The sequence below is a fragment of the Thermobia domestica genome, chromosome 10 (genome assembly GCF_964235325.1).
Source record: "Thermobia domestica chromosome 10, izTheDome1.hap1.1, whole genome shotgun sequence".
NCBI lineage: Eukaryota > Metazoa > Arthropoda > Insecta > Zygentoma > Lepismatidae > Thermobia > Thermobia domestica.
Genome location: NC_137463.1, coordinates 179505018 through 179531180, shown reverse-complemented (window position 1 = coordinate 179531180; position 26163 = coordinate 179505018). Strand labels below are relative to the sequence as shown.

At 35.3% G+C, this 26163-nt stretch overlaps 1 protein-coding gene across 1 annotated transcript in view; it reads left to right on the top strand.

Moving 5' to 3' along the window:
* The window catches only part of Sec31 (COPII coat complex component secretory 31), a gene marked incomplete in the record, with an annotated part of 103603 nt that extends 88065 nt beyond the window's left edge, over positions 1–15538 (top strand). The window contains 4 exon segments of the mRNA XM_081728792.1: positions 1847–1939; positions 7330–7548; positions 9133–9204; positions 14745–15538. Coding sequence (XP_081584918.1) covers positions 1847–1939; positions 7330–7548; positions 9133–9204; positions 14745–14933 — 573 coding nt within the window.
* Positions 15539–26163: the final 10625 nt, after the last annotated feature.

Sequence of the window (26163 nt, the reverse complement as noted above, 5' to 3'; positions counted from 1 at the left end):
TTTAAATATATATGTATGTATACAGACAGACATGAAATCGATATATTCGGTAGCATTTTACTGCGTGAGGTAGTCATCTACTTCAATTAATACGCATGTGAATTATTACTAAAGAAGACATAAGTTACTGCCATACGATTCACAGTATTTTCCCCGAATTTGCAATTTCTAGAGTGTGAGCACAATTTTGGGGATTAAAACTACGGAATCTAATACTTTTCCTCAGTAACTCAGCTCTCGTGGATAATATCCTGTACTGTGACAGTTAATCTTACATGATAGTCTGTGCACCAGCCAATTACACCGAACTCAAGTCTACGCCGTATTTCATAGCCAACGTTAATAGTAGGCCCTGTTCTTTATCATCATCTCGTGTTGTATAAGGATGTAAAACAAAAACACAGCTTCAGATTTGTACCTGATCATACGTTGTTTCGTATGCTTTATTGGCGTGAGTTAATTGTACATGTTTATTTTGAAGTTCGGGATCTTTTAACTTGCCATTTTCAGTCGAGAACTTAATATCTGTCATGCAATATATGCAGTTGTTAGTAAGTATGCGGTCATTCTGGATTTTGCATAATTTTCGTACAAACAGAATTGATCTTTATTAAGTTCAAATTTGTTCATAGTTCAAAATTGTAATTTAACTGACTGATTAAACTAGTTAAATGTGTTCCTGTATCGTGAAGTGTGCTTGTTTGTGGCTAAGAGGCCTAATGTATTTTCCGTGTGCTTGGTCCAGGGTTTGATTTCCAGTGGGGATGCTTATCGTGTATATAAACCCCAGTAGCCCAGTTTCATACAGCCTTTTGTGCTGGAAAGGGCTTTTAAATTCCAATTAGTGAATAAAATTGTATCGAGACTGAATGTAAATTGTGCACAAGACATCTAGAAAAAGTATGATGAGAGGGGGTTTTGATGCGTGAACGGTGTTGGCATCTTAAGATGCATATGTAATTTTTGTATCTGACCATTAAAAAAGAAGAAAAAAATAGGAAAAACTTTAGAAAGAATAGTCAGAGTCTTGAACAGAAAAACAAATCACTGAACAAAGCAACATTTATTTTAAAATAATAACTGTGTGACAGTTTCGCCAACTAACCGAACATATTGGTTATTATTTTAAAATAAACGTTGCTTTGTTAAGTGATTTGTTTTTCTAGTTCAAGTTATCTAGATAGCAAAGCTAATATGAACCAGTTAGCCAGAATCTCATACCACTTTATTGGATTAAGAATAGCACTGAAATTAACATACGCGCTAAAACCTCTTTCTTTTTCTATTTTTAATACGTCTAAAGAAAGCCAGAAGCAGGAAAAGTAGTTGTCTTTAAAAATACTCACATGTATGAACCTAGGAAACAGTATATTATCTGTTCCGAAGGAAATTAAGAACAATAACCTCATTTCAGTTACTTATTTGAATATTTTACTTCTTCACTGTATTCATTTTCCAAGAGAAATGGAAAAGAATAAATAGTATATGAATTAATAATTCAAAGATAAATGTTTCTACGCATCAAGAAGTAAAATTGTACGAAGATAGTTTGTGTATGATTTGTAGAAAGAAATCTTCATCTAATCGTATCTTTTCTCTATTCTAAAGATAGTTTTGGTGGCCAGCTACCCTTAATAGACTTTATAGCATAAGTAGCTAAAATATAGTAGATACTACGGCTCGTATTTTCTACGAAGCAGTAATTATCTTGTGTTCTATTTTAAATGTGATTTCCGGTCGCAGTTTTATATACATTATACATTTCAGTTTACTCAAGATATGATAAATTTCAGTATGCTGATCAAAATGAAAGTGGTTCTTATTTGGTATGTGTTGTTTTCTGCAGCCTAAAGTGGAGTATATCCCCCAGAGTCCAATTACCCACCCATTGTTTGGGACGAATCCACAGACGGATGTGAATCCTCCAACAGTCAGCGGAGTAAGTGTAAAGTATTTTGTGTAGGTTATTTGAAGGAAGATGGTTGTGGAGTAGTGATGTTGGTTAATTTCAAACCTTCTTGTCTGTAAATCTTCTTTCTTTTCTTTACATATTTTCACCTTCCTTCCAAAGTAGTTTGACTGCAAAAAGAAAGGGAAGTATCCTAAAATGTTTGTGTTAATACCTTTCCCGTACATTCTTGTTAGTCTCCTATGAATTGTCTTTTTCCCTTGGTTGTTCGCGAACTGAAGTAATCATGAGTACCAATCCTAATAGAAAATAAAATATTATCAAAACTTCCGTCATTTCACTTCTCTCAGCATTATGCGTTCTCTCAAGCCTGCTAAGTCGCCTATTTGTAATTCATGTTATCTGAAAGAGTGAATCTTAAATGTCAAAATATGTGTTGTTACCTCTAGCGGTCAAAAGTTATATCTTGTTAGTCGAAAGTAACATTTCCGTTGTTAGCATCTCCTGTATTGAATTCAATTGCAGATTTGAATTTGAAAATCTTAAGGTCCCAAATAAGAAATTCAGAGTCTTTGTATGTTTCAGCTCAAAACTTGTCCTGTGGGTCAAATAAACCTTATCTTGCTATTTAAAACCTCTTAAGAATTAAATTTTCTAAATTCACTCTGTTGCCAAAAGTTAACAGGTTTTGAAGAAGTGATCAGACAATCAGCCAGTGGCATTTTGCATTTTTGTATAGATATACGTTGTCCAGTAACCCTCAAACAGACCTCGAAATGCATATTATTTATACTTAATCGTGTTCGAGAAAACCTATATCACACGTATGTGCTTGTTTGAATCATGAATTGACGATGTACGTGATCTTAATACAGTTTCAAGGAAATTCATTTTAGTGGAGGTAAATTATATGGCCGTTAAGTTGTGTTATAAGTGTGTGCGTGAACTTAACAAGCACAAGAACTTAACAAGGAGTAACGTAAGAAAGAATTGTGCAAGATAGAGGATTGTGGAGAAGAGTTGGAGAGACATTTTACCAGCAGTGGATTGATAATACCGAACGGAAAATTTTGGAGTACTCACTTTATGCCTTCAACTATTTAACATTCTATGGTTCTTTCTATGTGCATATATATTATAGGTAGTTATTTCTTCTGGGTGTAAGGGTTTACTTATTTTGTGTTACATGTGTTCTTTAGAGTTAATTGTCGTAACTTTTCTTTATGGGCTCTTTTTTGGGTACATACAAAATTTCCACTCTTGACAGTAATCCACAGCACCATAATAATTGCACCATTTGTTATACATTGTGTTGGAAGACTGCTTGGGGTAACTTTTGGTTGCGAACTGCGGCCACCTGATCAGTCGCGAGTAAAATGTTTTCGTAAACAATTGAAGACCGTGAAGTGAATGCTTATGAGTTACTGGGATGTTATTGGGCTTGAAGACAATGCGAAGCAATATGTTGGTCAGCACAGCCGACTTGGTGAGAAAACTAATGCATCCCCATATTCTGTAGACTTGCACTTTGAATTTACCTGAACGCTTGAGACAGGTTATTGGTGGGAGGGGACTATTTCTAGATTTCCAGGTACGTTTTAGATAATAATCAAAATCTAACTAATCATTTTTCGTACTTAATAGTACTAGCTTGAGAATCCCAGAATTTTTGTGGATTGTCTTAACAGTCTGCTTTGTACTACCTCGTATAATACCGTTTTAATTTAGTTCAATTTCCTCTCATAAGGAGAGGTTCTTGGTGCGGTAAAAAAAAACCTTTTTGGTAATTGTTGATTAATCAGCATTCTGTATAGTTCAGATAAATATTGGACGAAACAAATAGGAGAGGCATCTTTTGCTGATGAGGTTTGAAATAAATAGTTAATATTGGTAATATTGTAGCGATTCTAGCTTGGTAATATTTTTTAGCAATTTCACTCAACAATACAAATAAATATTGTATTGATCTTAAAATAGAATGTTTAAATGCCGTGTATTTCCCATGCATTCTTTGTTTCTACTACCTGATACCCATCTTTTAAAAATACCGTGCATTTGACAGAAAGCTGCTAAGCCCATCAGCGAAAGTTGTTTTATTGTTTTTTTTTTTTTTTTTTTTTTAATTAATTTGTTAAAGAATTGTAAAGTGACAAAATATCAACTGTTGTGCATGAATTCCTTGTTGTTGTGGAATAGCTAGTATGTTGACTCTTAATGTGCCATTGTTGAATTTTTTGTGGCCTTGTAATACACATTGGTCTCTTGTGCTAAAAGAGCATGTTAGTGAATACATATATATAAAGAAAAGAACACTATTTTGTGTATTAGTAATTTCCTACGCCTCCGTCTGCTGCTAATAATAATAAAGCAACCAAAAATTTTATTTCTTGTATCATGCAAACGGAGTCCGTTAAATATGACCACAGTTGATGAGCGGTCAATTCTGAACCAAAGCACTCTAAATGTTATCCTGACTACATAGCCTAAGCGTGTAATTGATAGCAGTGTGTCTGTGGGTTTCTCTTGGAATTGTTCATGCTTCATCTTCCTATTTTTCATTGCACCAATTCTTTCATTATCTCTCAGTTTCAATTATCATCTATCGTAATGGGTATAATAGGGAACTGGAGCTAAAAATTTCCTATTTTAACGTGTCACAATGGTTTTGTTCTAGATTTTGGACTGTTCAGTACGAACAGCGTATGAATGACAAAAATGAATGAATGTACACTCATGTCCAAAATTATTGTCGCATGTCTATAAATATGTTGTTGTAGGAATATTATTTGATAACGAATTCGCCCGGTATTTCTTATTATATTAGTATGTGTGTAATCGCCAAACATTTATGTGGCAAATTTGATGTTAAAAGAACAGTAAATAAGAACAATAAAACGAAAATGAAACTGTCTTGTCCATTTAGCAACATTTTGTTTTACTCATGCTAATTTTCGTATTTATAATTATTTTCCTATGAAATTTACCTCAAATATACACTTCTTGATTATACACATAGTACCAGTATTAAAAGTACCCTGCAAAATCATTAACAAATTATATTTTTATAAGAAGACAGTTATAGATATGCGACAATCATTTTGGACAAGAGTGTATTTACTTATGTGTAATGAGGAATCTGAAAGTAACTTCTGGGAAAATGCATACATATATTGTAGTGTCATACGACGTAGGCAGAACATTAAATTATTATATTGATCGTAATTTTTTTTTAAACTAATTACAAGAATGTCTGAACTGATCTTTACCAACTTGCGCATAGCGATAGTATTCACTGAAATTTTTTTGTTGGTTAAGATTTGAGGTAGCAAGTCCCATGAAAAAGGGAGACGAAGGTAACGATTTTGGTTAAATGAGGTGAAGCTACCGTTTCTGGCTAGTAGTAAGCATTTAACTACTTTCAGGTGTCCAGAAACCCACTGAAAGCGAGCGGTCCCGTGTAGCATACTCGCTAATGCTCTTAGCGTTCATACAAGTGGTCTCGGGTGTGATTTCCGGTGGTATATGTGTAAACGCTCTTTCAGGCCAGCCATCCTGAGTGAGATTTTCCTGGGTTTTCCTCATTCACACACCAGGCAAATGGCCTCAGGCTGCTTCCTTTCTTCCTTCCTAATATCCCGGCACGTCATCCCTCATATGTGTGGTGTAATATGGTCATAAATCCCGAAAGCCCAGAAATCTTTTAAAAAGAGCTTTTCTCGTCAAACAATCCTCAAAAGTCGTCTTAAATGTGATTTTGTGCAATTAAAATGTAAAATGTATTAAGCATGACGTGAGCTTTTCTTCGGGGTTCTTATATGGTGCACTGCGTGAGCTGATATCAGTCAAGGGCCGTCATTCTACCTCCAACTTCAAGATGTTGTAGGATAACTTTAAAAAAAAAAAAAAAAAAAAAAAAGCGTGGAAATAGCGTGAGTTTCTGTGCTGGCTTAAAAATTATTCTTATTGGTTGATGATAAGAAATTTAAAAGAGTCTTTCCTTGTTGCCGCCAATAATAATAGGTTGCCTGGTTTTATCCCAGTTAGTGAGATAATTCAGCAGACGACATGTTCATAAATTCAATTAGGTGGGCTCTTTCGTTTCCTTTTATAATGATTCACTTACTAGTTATCTCTCTTGTGCTATAGGGTGTAACTGCAAGGATTTACTGTAAAGATTTGCTTATTTGCTCTTAGTTTATTCTGTTATATCTAGTTTTAGCGCGCCAGTATAATTTTAATTGTATTAAACTTTAATATATTCTTCTTTCCCACGCGCTTACTTTCTTTCGTTTTTTGGGTTTTCTAATATTGTACCTATAAACTTTACGCCCCTTGCTCACTTAAGTTTTCTGTTTTTCGTGAGATCTTTTTCGAATTTGAGTTCGGCCGATCGTTCTTCTTTCACCTTTCAACTTACTATAAAATATAAATCTACAGTAACTCTTCTGCCTTCCTTTCCTTTCGAAGGTCTGACAACAAAGTTTTGTGTTGATTTGCTATGCCTGTGATATTAAAGATAACTGTAAATAACTCTATTAAAAAAAGAAAAGTCATGTTGTTCCTGTGCTTGGGTTTTTTCTTATTCCAATCACACTTCTTGCTTTAAATTTATGTTACTGCTACCATATTTTTAAAATTTTATTGCATCTAATTTATTTGACGTACATCATATATTTGTTTAGTAGTTCGTACTATGTGTGTGTGTGTTGTAGAGTAACAAATCTAAGCTTCGAAATTCCTAGACAAGGCTTTTTGTTCTAGTAGCTATAGGTTTGGTAAAGTATTTTACTAATGTAGATAGATATTGTGATATCTGGTTATAGTCTGAAAAAAATATCAGCCAATGAGAATCGTGTTTCATTAAAATAGAAATTCAAATAAATAATACACGGATAGGATACCACCGTGAAAACAATGTGGATTATGTATAGAAAATTGTATAATTATGTCATAGAACAAATAATATTTTTGGTTGATTTTATGTATATTTTGATGCTAGAATTATTAGGTCAACTGCCAAATTGTTCTAAGAGATATTTTTAGTAGGAGTATAGAATTTTTGCGCCAACTGTGTAGTTGAGTTGATTTTGAGCTTAACGTTCCTTTCAGCAGCAAGGGTATATGAGACAGGACCTACTGATTAACGTGGATTTCGAACCACATGAGCTTCCACCGGGAATCGAACTTGGGTCGACTGTGTAGTCTCCAGCAGAAATGTGCATTATCCTTCCATATTTGCTGTTAATAATTTTGGAAGAATGGATCAATTTGATTTCGATTTACAACAAATTACCTTTTGTGTCCTCCAAAAAAGCAGCAGTAAAATTAATTCAAAATATTGTAAACAGTTCGCTATAGTTTTAAAACTCAAAATATTTTAGTTTGACCTAGTTCATAACATTTATTTTGTTCTTATATAGCCTGCTATGAATGGAGGCTACCTCGATCAGATGAGCCCGTATGGCGAGATACCTCAGCAGCAGCCACAGCAACCTATGGCCCCAATGCAGCCACCTGCGCCTGTAGCCACTAAAGTAGAGCCACCCAAACCCAAAGGACCTATTCCAGATGAACATAAGTGTTTAGAGGCAATATTTGAGGATCTGAGGAATAGATGTGCATGCACAGCAAGTAATCCAGTAAGTAGTTTTATCTGTAGTTTACTAGATCTGACATCTGATATCTTAATAAACAAGAATTGATAAACTTGTGAAAATGTACAAATTAATTGGAAGGCTTCAGATGTTGCAAGAAAGTTAATTAATTATTGTAGAGTAGTTTCTATTTGCATGGAACTCCATTAATTAAAATGTTCTAAAGAGTACAAATTTGGTTGGGAAATTTGAAACAAACCTCTGACATTATAATTACATGGGCGCATGGGAGAATATTCGAAATTAACAAAAAATTGGCTACTTACCAATAAATCCTCCCTTGATTTTTTTTTTTTTTTTTTTTTTTTTAAAGATTTTGACGTTTCGGAACTCTCAGCTGGTTTCTTCCTCAGTGGCAAGGTAAAAAGGATTAAAACGGAAAGGGGATAAAAGGAGTAAAACCAGGAATACATACCATTGTTTTTTTTTTTTTTTTTGTACGTTACTTTTATATAGTAGTTATATATGTGTATTCCTGGTTTTACTCCTTTTATCCCCTTTCCGTTTTAATCCTTTTTACCTTGCCACTGAGGAAGAAACCAGCTGAGAGTTCCGAAACGTCAAAATCTTTTAAAAAATTTTCAAGGGAGGATTCATTGGTAAGTAGCCAATTTCTTGTTAATTTTAAACCTCTGACATGTTTAACTGTTACTGAAAGCGTCCAGTGCTTTTGATTTTTTAATCTTATTCGTATTTCTCATTCTTTTCTTGACAAAACCCTAAAGTTGCTCAGTTATATCACCAGGCTGCTGAAAGATTCCATCAATTTTAAGTTCCTACTTTGGATGTTTGAAATATGATTGAACCCTATTTCTTTTACCGTGTCATTTAGTATTGTTATAAGGCTGAGTGATATGCTTGTTCCATGGTTAACCATCAGAATTCAATGTCAGTAAGTCTTTTCAGGGTGGGGGACGCGGTGGCTCAGTGGTAGAGCGTTCACGTCCGGTGCTTGGGGTCCCTGGTTCGTTCTCAGCTCGCACCAAGTGAACTTTGTGGTGGACAAACACCGTGTGCGTGGGTTTCCTTGGTGTTCTCCCGTTTTCTTCCATTTTCTTCATTCCACCATTTCATTCATTTCTCATAATCACCGTCTCCTTTAGCCTAACCGGCATAGCCATGGAACGTAAAACTTAAAAGATTTTTTATTTCATTTCATTTCTCATCAGGGTATATCTGAAGTAGTAATCAATTTCTCATGATCTGCATTGTGTTAGTAACCTGAGGGTCTACAAGAAAAGTGGCTTGTCATACTGATCGCCATCATTCGAGATCTGTTTTCGTTTTATGAAAACCTGACTGCTATTGTGTGCCCAGTGAGAATCACTCCTTTTTGATCAGAATACATTGTTTTTAAACCATCTAAAGTATGTTCCTTGGTGTAAATTTTCAAATGTTGAAAACACTAAAAGTAACAGAACAGTAAATTACAAATATTACCTCAAGTGCTAAATTGAAACGATTTACAAGCGCTTGAAAAAGGCTATGTCGAATATAACAAAATAGATATGTTGATTAATAAAATTATATTGAATTTTGATGTATTTACATGGTGTATTTCTCTTCTAGCAAACCCGTAGGAAACTAGAGGACGTAGCAAGGAAACTCGAGGCGCTTTATGATGCATTGAGGGACTCTAAGGTAAATAACAGTTTGATATCATGGTATCGTGCTTCTATTATTATTTCTGTGTATGGGGAAATTGTTTTTCAATAACTTATTGTATAATATGACGCTATATCATATGTATAAGATAAGAATATAGATTAAGAGTGTTATGAACCTCGAATTAATCATCAATCTAGGAAAAACAGAGAAAGTTTCAAGGTGATCTATTGGCGATTGTTCAGATTTATGTTTAAAATAAGTCACTTTTACATGTTCTCATCTATACTTACGTAGATTTACCTGAGATTTGTACTTAATGATGGAAGTGGACAAACCAAGATCAGTACAGTTTTTGTATATAGTGATCGAAACAACAAATTTTCCGGATCATTTAAGAATAAGATCTATCAGTGAGATTTTCCATACAGTTTTACTCTGGTCCAGTACATTTTCACGCACAGTCAAAAAGGAGGTACATGGAAACGAGTCACGACTTGCTTTCAAGAAAGGGATCCATTAAATTTATTAGCAGATCTTTCTTCAGCAAAAGATGATTCGCTAGGTTGGATACGTGCATATAGGATAGAACTGTATGTAATGAGGTCTATCTATGCCTTAGAAGAAACAAAGTTAATAATCATAGAAACAAAAGTGATTGTAGATGATCCTATTTTGCTCCAGTCTGCTCACAATTATTGTACCCAGTCAATAAGAGCTCTCATCTGTATATCATGCTACTTCTACCTTCTTTGTCATACATTTCTCGAAAGCTTTTCAACAAGAACTTGAATTACATCAAATGTACTTGTAGTGCTAACAACATATCCTACCAATTTTAGATGTTTTCTATATTGTGATATTTAGTTACCGAATATATTTCGAGTTCCACCATTTGTTTAGTCCTGTCTTCGTTGCTTTGAATATTTCGGACAATAATCCTATTGTGTCCAACTGTTACACTCATACAATATAATTTGAAAACTTGTTCCTATGTATGTACACAAATACTTCTCAACACTGTTGGAATCGAACATATAAAGGAATAGTAAATCTGTCCCTATTATCACAGCCCACGAGAGAAGAGAGACAAGAAATTTTCCACAAAGCCGCCTCAAAATTTTCCTATCTTGGAAATTTGGTCATCCCTAGTGAGGCGACGCTAGCAGTAAAGATATATTGCAGAAGGATTTTATGTCCTGTAAATAATAAATGTGACAAAGTTGATTTTAGCCGAAATAATAATAGAAAGAATAGACCAAGACTGGAAACTATTTTGGGACATTGTATGAATTTCCTCACAGTTTTCTATTAGTGAAAGAAAAAAAAAGTCAATCAATCAATCATGGAGTTGATAACAGCACGTACCTTAATTATCAGGGACTAATGATTCATAGATTATTTTTCTGTTCTTCAGTAAGCTTCGAATTATATCACTGATCATAGCTCAATGATATACTACAGAAGAGAGGAGTTACACAGGAAAGTTTTCTGAATATGTGCTTGATAATTTTCTGTTTTTGCAAATTTGGGCACCTCTATCAGTAAAGATAAATATTGAGATAGGTTGAAAATATCTTTCTTTTCAATACATTTCACAAACACAAAAACACTGAAATGGAATAAGCTACTATTGTGACATTGAAAAGATATGTTCGCTTGGTACTCATTGCTCCAGTTTTTATGTGACTGATAGGAATTGAAACATTCTTATCACTTCCTTGTTTACTGTAGAGTTGAAAGATTCCAGAAACTTAAATTTAAATTTAAAAAAGTCATCAACCACAACAGTTAGTGTGTAATAAATAATGAATTAAGTAAAACATAAAGTTTATGCATCCCATAAAGCATTTTTTAAAGATAATAGTATGATTTTCCATTCATTATTTAGAACTTCGTTCGTTAGTTTACATTAATTAGTTTTCCTTTCTCTGTATTTTAAAGCAGAGAAAGTCGAGATGCTTATAAACAAGAAATTTTCTCATCATAAAGATAATTAGGAACTGATAAAAGGTGAAAAGTGTTGAATTACGTGTATACTTACTGTGATTTCGTGAACGTACTCTTTTATTTACTGTGTCTAATATTAAAAATAATTTGTCAGTCTATAAATTACATTCAGTTGTGTCTATTTAATTTGCAGGATTTATTTTGACAGATGAAAATTATCGATAGCTTCGTATACATTAGTATGAATTTCGTAAGAGTTAATACTTAAGTCTAATCTAACTTGCTACTATCCGTTTAATATACTATTAACTGTACCGTACTATAATATTGGGATACGTATTTTTCTGGTTGTAACTGGGTATTGTATTCAATAGGTAAATGAAAAATAATACCCAATTGAAATCTTAATTTCAAATTTTTGGTGACATGTACTACTATGAGCAAAATAAATGACGCGTCTCTTTATTTTGAAGTTTTTTGAAAATATCTCGCGTTTTCTTTATATGTTCGAAATTTTGGATGGTTTCCTCAGCAGGAAAGGTTAATAACAAACCCGTTTTTAATATTTGTGTTAGATTTTAGCTTAAAATAAATAAATTAGAAGCAAAAAACATTAAATCGACCGAAATTACGAGAATTACCAATTCTGCTAAAGTGGGAAATTTTCAAGAACGCGAGGGAATTCTGCAGTTCAACACGAAGCAGCGACATCTATGTCATTGAGAGAAATGTGGATTAAATCTACAAACAAAATGTGGATTAAATCAAATTAGGAAGTTGAAAATGCCTAATTTGAATTTTTATATATATATATTTGGTCTAGGAATTAATTCGTGCGGTTTTACAAAAGATGGCGTAACTAGCTTATTGTCCCATAGTTTCGTTGATCCAAACATGCGTTGAAAACTACTGTCATTGAGCATCTTGTTTAGTATATGTCAGTTGCTTGAAGCGGAAACAACAACATTTTTTCTTCAACTGAAAATGGCGCATTTTGTGCCTGATAAAGTGTTTTTGCGGGGAGTTATTCTTCATTGCTTTAACATGAAGAAAAGTGCTACCGCAAGTCATCATATTTTAGTGGAAGTGTTTGGTGACCATGCTCTAGCTGAGCGAACGTGTCAGAAGTGGTTTGCACGGTTTAAAGGTGGTGATTTCAGCTTGGAAGACCAAAAGCAATTTGGACAGCCATAAGAATTTGAAGATGAAGAATTGAGAGCATTGCTTGATCAGGATTCGTGTCAAACGCAGGACGAATTTGCAGAAGCATTTGGAGTTGAGCAAACAACAGTTTCCAAACGTCTAAAAGCCATAGGAATGATTCAAAAGATGTCTTATTGGGTTTCACATGAATTGAAAAGAAAGACGTTGAAAGAAGAAAAACCGTTTGCGAATTGCTGCTTCAAAGACAGAAAAGGAAGGGATTTTTGCATCGAATTGTAACTGGTGATGAGAAGTGGATTCATTACGAGAATCCTAAACGAAAAAAGGCCTGGGTGAAGCAAGGTGAACCAGGTCCTTCACAACCGAAACGAGATATTCATTGTGCAAAGGTTATGCTGTATATATGGTGGGATTTGAAACGTGTGGTGTACTATGAACTTCTGAAACTTGGTGAAACTATTAATGGACACCGCTATCGACAACAATTAATGCGTTTGAAGCAAGCTCTGGCCTGAAAACGACCAGAATGGAATAACAGGCATAATAAACTTATTTATCAAGATGATAACGCTCGACCACATGTCGCAAAACCGGTCAAAACCTATTTGGAAAATGTCGGATGGAAAGTGTTACTCCACCCGCGATATTCACCAGACACTGCTCCGTCTGACTACTACTTGATCTATTACATGAATAACGATTTGATTGGACAGCGGTTCACTTCTTCAGAAAATATCGAAAAATGGATCTTTGATTAGATTGCGTCAAAAGATGAGGAATTCTTTCGACACGGAATCCGTAAATTGCCTGAAAGATGGGAGAAAGTAGTGGCTAGCGATGGACAATATTTTTGTTAACGTATTCATTTACTTTGTTTTTGAAATAAAGCTTCAATTTTTATTAAAAACCGCACGAATTAATTCCTAGACCAAATATATATATATATATATATATATATATATATATATATATATATATATATATATATATATATATATATAGATATATATATATATATAAAATTAGGCATTTTCAACTCCCTTTTCAGTGTTAGTACAGACGGAGTTTTTAAATCACAAAGTCATTACACTAAGTTCTTATTTCAATTTTATAACGATTAGTAACAAAACCGACTTCGTAGCTCTTTCATGGCTAAATAGTGTTGTTGTCTTCGATGTTTGGGAGAATCGAGTTCGATTCTTGTTGAAGTGGATTTGATTGAATTGAATTGGCTCTCTTGTGAAACTGTAGGTTCAGTTTTCGTTTAACTGAAGTGGAGGAAATGAAGCTAAACTGAAATTCATCAACCACTCAATGAAGAAAAAGTTCTGTATTTCTTGTTACTTCAACATCAATTTGACAAGTGTCGTTTTAGCTACGTATCTCTACCGACATTTATTTATAAATCTATTTGTCGGTATCGAATACACTCAAGAAAGCGTATTATCATACAGGAAAAGGTTAACACGATTATCTGGTTGCTGCCTTTAGTAAATTCTTTCCCTATTTCACGAAACCTATGATTTACATCTTTACTACAGTATTGTCAGGAACTACGGTTCGATGAAACATAGCCGAACAAATGTATTTGTAAACAAAATATAAGTTATCAGAAAAGATAAGTGGCAAGAGAATGAAAAAAGTTTACAGGTTGTACATTTCTTGACAAACATAAAAAACAAAATATTTTTGAATTAACTAAAGTTTTTTGTATATTTAAATTGCTGATATTGACAGTGCGAAAACTGTGCTACATTTATGAAGTTCATAATTATTTGTTTAATTTCTTGTTATGATCGTATATATGATTTTTGCAATTTCTTGTATAATAAATAATCATTCAAATTCATTCAAATTTAGATAAGCGATTTGCTTTCATGGTCGTCTTCCATGTCTTCCTGGTCATAATTTCGTAATTTTTGAAGTATTTTTGTACTTTGGTTACAAATACAGGGTGTTTATTTCAAAGCAATATTGCCATAAAATAGGTCTTATGTGTGGTTACTGAGCAGCAATGCCCCATTATAGTAAAATATGATAAGAATACTCTCAGTAATTAGTAGCAGTTTCATTAAAATATTTTCCTACAGAGCAAGAAACCACAAATTTAAAAAAAATAGAAAAAGAACTTTCGCGGAACGTAGGAGATAAAGCTTCTACAATACTAAATTTGACTGTCCCCTGTTGACGAAGATTAGAAGTATCTAAAGAAGCGACCCGCAAATCATGTATATGAATATTGTATGAAAGCAGTAATGTCAACTAAATGATCCCTGAAGTTATAATTCGTGCGAATAACGCAATAGAATGCGATGTTGCTTAGAGCAACAATGCCAAATAAAGGGTTAAAAAATTTGCGTAGTGTGGAGCGAAGAATTGATCGATAGTGTGAGTACAATTATAATTCTGTATGCAATATCTTGTAATACATTATTCTCATTTTTTTTTTTTTTTTTTCACAGCTTTCGGCGAATACATTACAAGGGCTTCATCAGATGGTTCAGTGTGTTCAGACAGGAGACTACCAATCTGGTCTTGCCCTACATACTCAACTTGTGTCTGGTACAGACTTCTCTCAAATCTCCAGCTTCATGCCTGGATTAAAAGTGCTTTTACAAACTGCCTTGCAGCTAGGAGTCTATTTGCAGTAACAGTGGAAGACATCTAATAGCTGCAATCAAGACACGAGACATAAAAAGACTTGAATCGTGTGTCGTTACATTAATTTCTAATTGTGTACAGGGATCAAGAAGTTGTTGTATATGAAAAAGTTTTCACAAGAAATAATAATAAAAAACATTTGTATGTATGCATGCGTGTGTGATTTGGAAAATATGAGAATATGTGTAGGGAATAGATGTTAAGACAACTGGTGCTGTTTGATGCGTATACATATGTAATATGTGAGTGTGTGTATACCATATTTTCAAGAATCTGTTAACGTTAATGTCCATTACGTTATTTCATTGTCCAAAATAGGAAATCGGTATTTTTATTTGGTTTAGCTACTCTTTTCCTTTTGTGCAAGTCTTCCACTTGTTTTAATATAGAAGAATGTACATAATATTTTCCGCAGCATAGTAATTATATTGTAAATAAATACTTCAGTAAGTGTTTTTAATTGACCATTGAAGAAAATGAAGTTATTTATAGGTTATTTATGAATTGGATATATAAGAAAATGTGCTTAGTTATTTTTTTGTTTACTTTATGGAGAAGTGAACTAATATAAAATAATATCAGTGCCTGCAGATTACGTGTTGGTATCATTACGATTTTCCCTTTCCTTACAAAATGAAAATTAATTACATTGAAATTATATCGTATGTTTACCGCGATCAGGTTTGTTCTTAAGTTGTTAATTTCGGTTCCTTTGACTAGTGTACATTGCCTATCGTCAGAGTTTTTAAATGCTTTTCTTTAGCCGAATCAAGCAAATCGAGGTCTTTACCGAAAGGAGCAGTTCGACTTAGAAATGCATGTTGTACAAATTATTTTCATGTGTAGAGTTGAAATTCTAAAAATAATGGTGTTTCTTTGATCGCGATACGTCGAGCCGTTAGCGAACAACAGAGGAAAAGATATTTTGTAATGACGTCATCTGTGGTCAAGCTGCTAGAGCAGGCTTCCATATACACATTTCGTTTGTGAGTGATGCGGTGGCATGTTCTAAAGGGTAATTTCCTTTTCCAAAACTGATTGCAATTACTGACAACTTCAGGCCTTATCAGCTCAAACCTTGAGTTACTGGCAGCGGAGGAAGAAAAACAAATGAAAATTATTTTCGTGATCGTTGCGAAAACTTGGATTGGTGCAGTTGTAGACGTTGCTCTCATATGACTATCGAAGAAGAAAATACGTGTTGTGTTAAGAGCGAAACAAATAATGTTAAAGGAAGTGCTGAGTGTATACCATTACACGAAAATTTTACTAGTGTTATTGTAAATATTGATACTTTAAATACCACCAGGCAGTTCATGATAATAAACTCCAAAGATAGAATTGTGAAAGAAAGTTGACATCGAACACACATGTATGTGGCGATTTGTAGCTTACAGACAGTTCTGTATTGAGTCAATTCATGGAATACACTAGGAAAAAATGTACGAAAAATAATCCCAGCTTGTGTGGTAAAGAAAATCCGTGAAACATTCCCTGAAGCGAATAACATTTATGTGGGTTTTGGACCATCTGTTGACGGAGAGGAGTACGATTATTTTGATAAGGTTTTGTATCGAATATACAGACATGTAAAATATATTCAAAACCAATACGATTTAATAAATGGCGGACGAGATTGCTGCAGCAGCTAAGTACTTTTTTAATCTTGGTTCCGATTCTCAAACATAAATATGTCCATTTTCACATTTTGTTGCAATTTTTAATGATGACCCTATAATTTTGTGCTTCAAGGTATGCATAGAAGAGCGGCATATGTGACAAAAAATGAAATAACATCTGTAAACAGAGCGTCTATCGGTCACGAAAGTCACGAAATCAGAAAACGATCATGCAAGTCAAGAAAAAGTCACGAAATTTAGCTTTTGGGTCGCGTGTTTTTTAAAAATCTGTACAAAATACAAGTACAGACTGGAAAATTTTGTTCTATAAAACGTCAAAATTCACCACCAAAAGTGTTTGTGGTCGACTTTAAACGCTACCAAATGAAAGCAAAGCACGCTTCTATCGCATGCATAGGAATTTGCCTAATTCGCACCCAAATTCGCTCTTGAGAATATTAAAAAATTGTATGGTTGGTAAAGAAAAGGTCACAAAAAAGTAACGAAATTTCATTTTGGAAGTTTAGTTGACACCCTGGTAATGTTTCCCAGAATACGAAAAATATTTTACCGGTTAATTTGTTTTATTCATATTGCTCCCTACGGAACAACCCTCGTCACCCGTTTCATTATTGTTACTTGATACAAAAAATTAAACGATGAATTAATGTCCTGAGGAACACTGTCATCGTCACGGATTCCTTCTATAAGCCGGTATATATTTCATTTCCCAATTCACATTGTATAGCAGTTGTATTTACATTTATTTCTAAAACAATACCTTCAGAATCGTGAGTGACACTGTCGCTATTGCCTTTAAATGCCTCGTCTCGACTACAACCGGCAATCGCGTCTTGTACCATTTTTTTTACATTGATAACTGGATATACATCGGCTCTTGTTCAATGGCTTGAATTCTAAACCTTTCAATAACATAGGCGTACTTGGAACAGCATTCGTTCTCAGTTTGCGTGTAAATGATTCTTCTGGCATTAGTTTCCCTTTCAGTAAACATGACTGCTAGGGCCGGATAAGGGGGGCTGCAGCCTCGAGCCTCCAGGTGGACGGGGGCCTCCACTCTGTTCAAAATCTCAACTGGCTGTTCTAAAAGAATCATACATACATCATCGTAAGATAATATATGACCAAAAATATGAAACATATTCCCTTAACGTTCCTATTGTAATACATAACCAAAAATATGAAACATTCTCTTAACGTTCCTACTGTACTTTCACAGAAACGTATTAGGTGAAGCCAGTAGGGGCCAAATATTTTTTCTAGTCCCGGGCCTCCAGATGGGGTAATCCATCCCTGAAGGCTGCTCGAAGTCGGACTCTTCAAAATGTTTGGAACAAACAAGTGTGTTTCCATTTGGCACAAAATTTTTCCTGTTGATTTTCTTGAGCCATAATTTATATCGATCTGGTACGACTTGGAAACGTAAAAAAAGATACTTTGTCCCTCAGCTTTAATCGCACAATAATTACAACCGAAAGCACAACATTTCTACTTCACTTCACAGACAGCACGCACTGTACTAACACGTGTTTACTACTTTGCACAACACTACGTAATCACTGCTTTCTCTATACTTTTTATACTACTGCTGAAGGAAAAATAACTAACAAAAGCGTCCCTCAAGAATTCAACACGAAGCAAGACTGCTAACGAACCCAAAACTACCTATTAAATCCACTGCACTATTATCCTTTATTAAAGGTTTATCAGCAGCGGACAAGGAAGTGGTTGCTGACTCGAGTTCCTCGCTAGCTCACGGGTGGCGTCAGCATTTGCAATTCATTAAAAACAAACGCCTTTAGAAGCTGAACGAGACGGTCCATCAAGATTTTAAAAAATACGAGTGTCTTACTTTTTTACACACTATTGCACCAAACTTGTTTTTAACTCGAACTGTCTCCTTTAAGATCACAAGCTTCTCCATCCTAATCTGTCGGAAAACGAATAACTGTGGTAAGTTGTGATCATCACTAAATTAAGTTCATTCATAATCTTGAAAGATCAGTTAGGCTAGCAAAGTCTATTTTATTCGTATTGAAACATTGTAAATTAACTAGCTGAACCTGCGCTCTCTACATAGCGCATCATTCACATATGAGCATGAATCTCCTTGTTACTGCTCACATCTATACATGTCCCTTTGCAGACACAAGTGAAAGACGTCTTGATAAAAATTGGCAAGAGATACCATAAAGGGGAGGTTTTTTCGATTACTTTTTCAATATCTCGCACCGTTTGCAAGATTTGAGCCTACTTCCGGTTTGAGTTTTTAATTCACGCATAATCAGTGTTTGCTTTCTTCTTGCATGCAGTATGTAATAAGCAAATACATTACACACACAATTAATTATAATGTCAGTGAAATATGGTGTATATTGGGCAAAACACTCCAAACAATAAAGATTCATGGTGTTGGAATGTATAATGCGTAGATATGATGCTTTAGTTTTTTAAAAAATCTAATTTCAATACTTCCAGTGCACCCGTAAAAATGTAATAAAGAAATAATGGCCAAATATTTTAAATATTCAATTAGAACTGAACAATCTACATAAAATTTGCAATCGATCAGTGAAAACGTCATCTTTCTATAGCCTGTAGTTTCCGAGATCTCATTGACGAAAGGATTGGCTACAAACATATAAACGTCGAGAAATGTATAGTTTAAAAGAACTCCAGAGATGGCAGCAAAAGTCATTAGCATTGATTTTGGAAAAGGCTTATTAAAATACAAAAGCTTTGTACTATAATTTAATTAAAAATAAACTTTATGAAAAAAGATGTATTTAAATAATTTATTTAAAGTACACATACTTTTAAAATATTTTAACGTTAAACGTGAAATCGCAAATAACTGTAAATCAAAGGTTTGAAATTCATAGTTATAAGTTGGAGCTCAGGCGCTTTCGTTGCTGTTGTAGTATTTTAATAGATTGACTAGGTGACTTGACAACGTAGCTATAGTAATCAATCTTTCTGATCTTAGTCTAATCTTTGGAAGGCGATTTAATTCCCTATATTATATATTTGTGAGGTATTTGTAATATTCTTGGATCCATACTTGATACATGAAACATGAATGTTCGTTGCAATAAAATGCAGATTCTTTACTCTAAAAAATGATTTCCAGCAGACAGGATTGGAAGTCATGCTAAAATAAGAAATTCTACAGTGTTCCTTGACGCAAACCACGAAAGCAGGACTTCGGGAGTGCTCCATTTGTGTGTTGAGTTGATTTTAAGGTCCCTTTTAGCAGCGAGGCTATATGAGATGGGACCTGCTGATTAACGTAGAATCCGAACCTTATGGGCTGTCGCCAGGAATCGAACCAGGTTCTCCTACTCCAAAGATGCGTATGCTAATGACCGCTTAGCGTCGAAAGGGCTCTCCATTTGTGTGTATTTAGTTTTCCGATGATCCTGTCGCTTACAGGCTTGATTATTCTTTATTTATTTAAGAAGAAGAACACAACAGGTTATTCTACCCAATTACAGTGTTCATACCAGAGTTACATAGAATATCTATAATATATTTGCGAAATCTATTCTGACATACTGTGTATATCCAGAATTTTTTTTACATTTACTCAGTTTGTTGTAGACTGCACCCATCCTCCACGTTGATGACTGTTTTGTTGCATTTATTCGAGATTTCTTACAATAAAAGAAATTTCCATTGCCCACACGTATGTTTCCATTGGGTACCCTGAGATGAAAGGTAGAGACCAAATCCTTACTATATGATCCTGTATCACCTAGTATGGTAGGATTTGACTTGTGTCTGTCTATAAATCATATATATATTATTTTGCAAACTATTAATTGTATTCTGTATGTCAATTATATATTTAGTTGGCGGCAACGTGAAGATGGTCTATTGCTCTTATAAGACATGTTATTCTGTGTCACAATGGAGGGAAAAAAAAAATCTCTTTGAGTATAGATGCGAGTGACGTAAGTGTTTAAGTTCAATTTTTTAAACAGTTTCTGGATGTCATTTTGGGTTTTTGTGACCAGAAGTGTACCATATCCTCTGTTAACCCTATATTCAAATCAGAAGTGGCAGAAATCAATCACTTGCGGTTTTATCCGTGATCGCCTTAGAATAAAAAAACGTAATTCTGCAATTAATTAAGCGTTTCAAAAACATTCCATCTCTGACTCACTGAAAAAAGAGCGCCTACCTCTGATGCGTGTAGGTCCCTAATTCAATTCGGCCAAGTAAGTTCTTGATGGAGAATATTGTGTTACTGTAATAAGTTCCAATAATATTGCAATGTTCTTGGACTCGGGATTTAGACCTATCACCTTTTATTATAACAAGCCTTATGAAAGTTCTTGTAAGTCTCTAAATGCTTTCAGAGAGTGGAGATGGAATATTTTTTGAGACACTTAATTGATTCCAGAAAACTGCTTCTCGCTATCTGTTGCCATTTTTATTCTATAACGACTAACGCTAAAACAGAAAGTGGTTGGTTTCTCCCACTTCCGGTTTTAGTAGAAGATTAGAGTGGAGATGTAATATATTCTTTGGACGCTTTATTGTTTACAGAAAACTGGTTCTCGCTACCTATAGTATTAACAGTTTCCATTTTGAAATGAAATGAAATTAAGTTTTACGTCCCACGATTATGCAGGCTAGACTAAAGGAGACGGTGATGATGAGAAATGAATGAAATGGTGGAATGAAGAAAGTGAAAGGAAACGGGAGAACCCCGAGAAAACCCACGCACACAGTGTTTGTCTACCACAAAGTTCATTTGGCGCGAGCTGGGATTTAACCAAGGGTCCCATGCACCAGAGGTGAACGCTCTACTACTGAGCTACCGCGGCTCCAGTTTCCATTTTATGGCGATCAACGTTAAAACCACAAGTCATTAATTTCTGTCACTTCCGGTTTGAATACGGGATTAAGAGAGAGAATTATTTCTATTCTTAGAACAGTAAATCGATTACGAAAAACCGCTTCTCGCTATCTATTATCGTTTTCGTTCAATGTTGAAATTGGAAGTTATAATAAATTTGTACCATTTCCGAATTTAGTAGAGAGTTAAGGATATGGATGAAATATGCTATATCCTTAGGACACTCAAAAGAACTTTTCTCTATTTACTGTGATCAAAACAAAAATAGGATATGGTTGATCTCTACCACTCTTAAGTTTCAGTTTCGGCACCAGAAACGAACTCGATTCTAAAGCTCTTACCCGTTACATTTTGACAAAATTTGGTGTGATTTATCAAATGATTCTTCAGATTTTTTGTCTCCAGAACGGCCCGATAGATCGGGTAAAGGAGTATTAGTAAACCGAACTCTAGTCAAATAAAAATAAAAGTAATGGGTTGTATGGATGAATGCACCAAAGCTGAAGATAATGAGCTCCACTTTAGTTGTTTGTATTTACTGGTTATATAACATATTGAAATAAAGAGATTCCTCGAAGTAAAATGAACCCTATCACTAGTGTGGCTATCTTTTATGCAAGGGGACTCGGGTACGATTTCTAGTTGGGAAATTTATTGTACGCATTACGGTAGTTTGAGTTTCACATTTAACTGTAAATCGAGATTTCACATAGCTTCGGTGCTCAAACGGATTGATGAAGTTCAACTTCATGGAAAAGAAACTGGCAATAATAAACACCACCATATATTAAGCAATTTGGAAAGTCGACAGAGAGAGTTAGATTTGAAAGTATTTCTTGTTTATTTGATAAGAATCAATTCGGTTTAACATATTTTAATAAAATATAAAATTATTAGGGATGGATAAAAAGTAATGGCACAATTGTTATAATTTACAAATGACTGTATTAGAAGGGAAAATACTTTCTACATTCCTTCAATGTAATCACCCCCATGTCCACAACCTTCTGCCACACGTATGGAAGGCGCCGTACTCCGTCAGCACGTTGTTCTCTGGCTATGTCTCGCAGCGACCGCCCTACGGCATTGAGGATGGCCTGTCTGGTGTTGTATCGTTGTCCGCGAAGTGGTTGTTTCAACTTGGAAAACAGGTCATAATCGCACGGACTCATATCCGGCGAATATGGTGGGTGTTCCAGAATCTCCCAGTTCCAGGCACGTAAAAGGTCCGTCACGACGGTAGCTGTGTGACAGCGTGCATTGTCGTGCAAAATGATTGGGGTCCGTGCCAAAAGATCAGGTCGCTTTCTCCGAAGTGCGGGACGCAGATGGTGTTGCAAGAACGTGCAGTAATATGGCGCATTCACAGTCTGCCCTGCTGGTACAGCATGGTGCAGGATAACCCCTTGGACATCATACGCCACTATCAACATCACCTTCACTTCTCCCTGACTAGGGCGCACAGTCTTTGGCCGAGGGGAACCGGGATGCTTCCATTCGTTGGAGTGGCACTTCAAACATGGTTCGTAGGATCGAACCCAGGTTTCATCAATGGTAACGATCCTGCCCAAGAAATTGTCACCCTCCCTCTGGTGGTGGTCCAGCAATTCTTGTGCCAGTGCATATCGGTACCATTTCTTCACCCCGGTAATGACATGTGGAACCCAACGTGCTGCAATTTTGCGAAAACCCAGGATGTCGTTCAAAATGTGAAGCACGGTTTTATGGCACACCCCAACCTCTGCCGATAACTCTCGCACAGTCCACCGTCTATCCACGTCCAGCAAGGATGCAAGGAGCTGAATTGTCATGTTGTCCACTGGAGGTCGTCCAGAACGTTGGCGGTCTTCCACGTTCTGTCTGCCTTCACGAAACACTTTAACCCATCGAGCTACGGAGCATCACCAGAGGCTTCCCGCAGTCCCTGAAAACATTCTCGTGCACTACGACCACGTGCCACTTCAATTTTGATCCACGAACGCTGTTCATGTTTAGTGAACATTGTGTTTAGAGCGCTTCCATTCGCGATACCAATTTGACGCCATTGCTCTCGTTGACTGACTGACTCAACAGCGTTCCCACTCACCTAAGTTCCTCAGTTGAGATTGTCTTCTTCGGTGCTGCCACCTCGCGGTTCTCCGTCACTAGACTGGCGCGTGCCGGCAGGGTTGCCAGTACTTTTTATCCAACCTATGTATTTTAATATAAGGAACATCAATTTTAATTCAATCCTGTTCAGTTATCTCATTACGATATATTTTTCCAGTTCCATTGAAGCCTTATTCTACTAGTCAATATATATTGTCACTAGTGGCGTACTTAGGAGGAGTTCTATTGGGCTCAAGGCCCCCCTCGAAATATATTTGTTATATGAACAACTTCATTAAAATTTATCGGCACCTAAAAGGAAAATGTAAGTGCTTATTCACGTGTTATGCATAACTCCCCAAAACAAAATCCTAAATACGCCACTGATGGTCATGATTAACGTTTGCATTTATAGTATTGTAAATGAGAAATGTCGTTTGTTAAATCCATAATGCTATTGATTTGACCTTCATTTACTTATTTCCAAGGTTTTACGTGATCTGTATATCAATAATAATAAGTCATGAACGGAATTACGCAAGCGATGAAAAAACATAAAACGTAGAACTACTCAATAAGAATAAAAACTCTTCGCATATAATTTTATGCGTAGCACATTTAATGCTTCCTAATATTCTTTAACTGATTTTCCATAGAATTTCTTTGTAAAAATATTAACCCAGTAAAAATTTACCACATTATCTAAACCTCGCGTCCCTTCTTAGCAGGAGATGATGCTACATTAAAAATAAGATGAAAACACAATGTGACCTTTAACCTCTAGGGTTTTTCTTCGGTAGGGCCGGATGCCAGGGGCGCACGAAGAAAATTTTCTACGGAGGGGCCCATCTCCATGGTTGCTATATTACGTCTGGTATTTACATTTTCGTGAACCAGAGGGGGGTCCGGGCCCCACCCTGCCCTCCCCTTCGGGCGCTCATGCCGGATGTGGCAACTAAAGGTGCCCAGTTTAGACTAATTTCACTCAAATTCACTCTCATTCGACCTCACACTCACAACATCATTTCGACGTCACGCTCACTCGACCTCACATTCACATCATTTCGACATCACACTCACTCAACCTCACGCTTACATCATGATTTGAAACTCGCGCTCACTCTGCTTCAAGCTCACATTGTCAAACCGACTTCACACTCACTCGACCTTACACTCACATTATCATTTCGACATCACGCTCACTTGACCTCAGGCTCACATCACCAATCCAACAACACGCTCATTTATCCTCACACTCACAACATCAATTCGACATCACACTCACTTGAACTCGCCTCACAACAATCTGGCATCACGATCACTTAACCTCACGTTGACCTCATTTCGATCTTACCTTCACTTAACACGCACCATCATTGGGACTTTGACCTTCTGAAAATAATTTTTACGCCTGCAAGCTTCAATGCAGAGATTAGCCCATCTGTACGCATGGTCAATTTATCCTCGAATTTAATTTTGGGAAGATTATGTCGACTAAATTAGGAAAATTCCCTTTGCAGGCTTATATTATTTTTGGATACATATATTTCTTTATTTTATCGAATAAAGTACGAAAGATTTTTTAAAAAGTTGATGTTGAATTTCATTTTCAAGTTTGCATTACTTACTAAGTAATTTTCATAACAAATTTGAACTTCATTACGTAGAATTTTGAAGTTAATGTTGGTGTTATAATCTGAAATGACTTTAGGAACGAAATTATTTCCTCATAACCTTCTTTCTGTTGCATTTCCAATTTTACTTTCCAAATCTTAAATTTCCGAAAGTTCATTAAATTTGCCCACGCACGAGATGAGAGGTGAGATGAGAAATAAAGTTTTCCCTTCCCGTCTCATCTGGTAATCTTTTGTCCAATTCTCGTCTCGTCTCGATTCCCGAATCTTCTTTTCATGTTTCTTTCCATGTCATCTTCTTTTGTAAATTTATGTACAAAATTTACACCGTATCCTAATTTCCTTCTTAATTTCATCTAGAAGTTAACCGAATCCTTCCACATCACGAGAAATCCAAGAATGGTGTGATACAACGACATTTAAACCACAGTTATTATTGGAATATATTGTGTAACTAGCTGAAATACCTATTCTTAACATGGATCAGATAAAATACCGTAAGACGGGGTTACTTTGTACAAAATATGAAAAGGATTTCAAAGTCCTCTGTCGGCAAAATCATGAACAGAAAAGTGAAAATTTCAACTGGCACCGTAAGATAGAACATCTAATTGTATTTTGGCTACAATGTTGGCGGTTAATATCTGTTCTAATTACCGGAAGGGTTCATTGTTGTAGAGGTATGGAAAGCAGTCACTGTAAAGGCCGCCAAAATTTGAAAGATATCACGTACAAGATTTTCCGTCAAAGTTAAGTCAGTTTCGTAGAATACTACTGTTCTACTACTACTAATGTTTACTATTAATAGACATCCTGTATATTAATATAACTCGCACAGTATATGCATTCGGAAAATTTTTTTATTACAGTTTCGTAATAGGTGTCATTAGTGCTTTCGATTGGTGTATAAACCATATTCCACTTCGATATATAATCCCCCTCTCTTCCCTTGTTAGTTTAGTAGTAGAATTGAACATTTCTTTTGTTGCGTGTA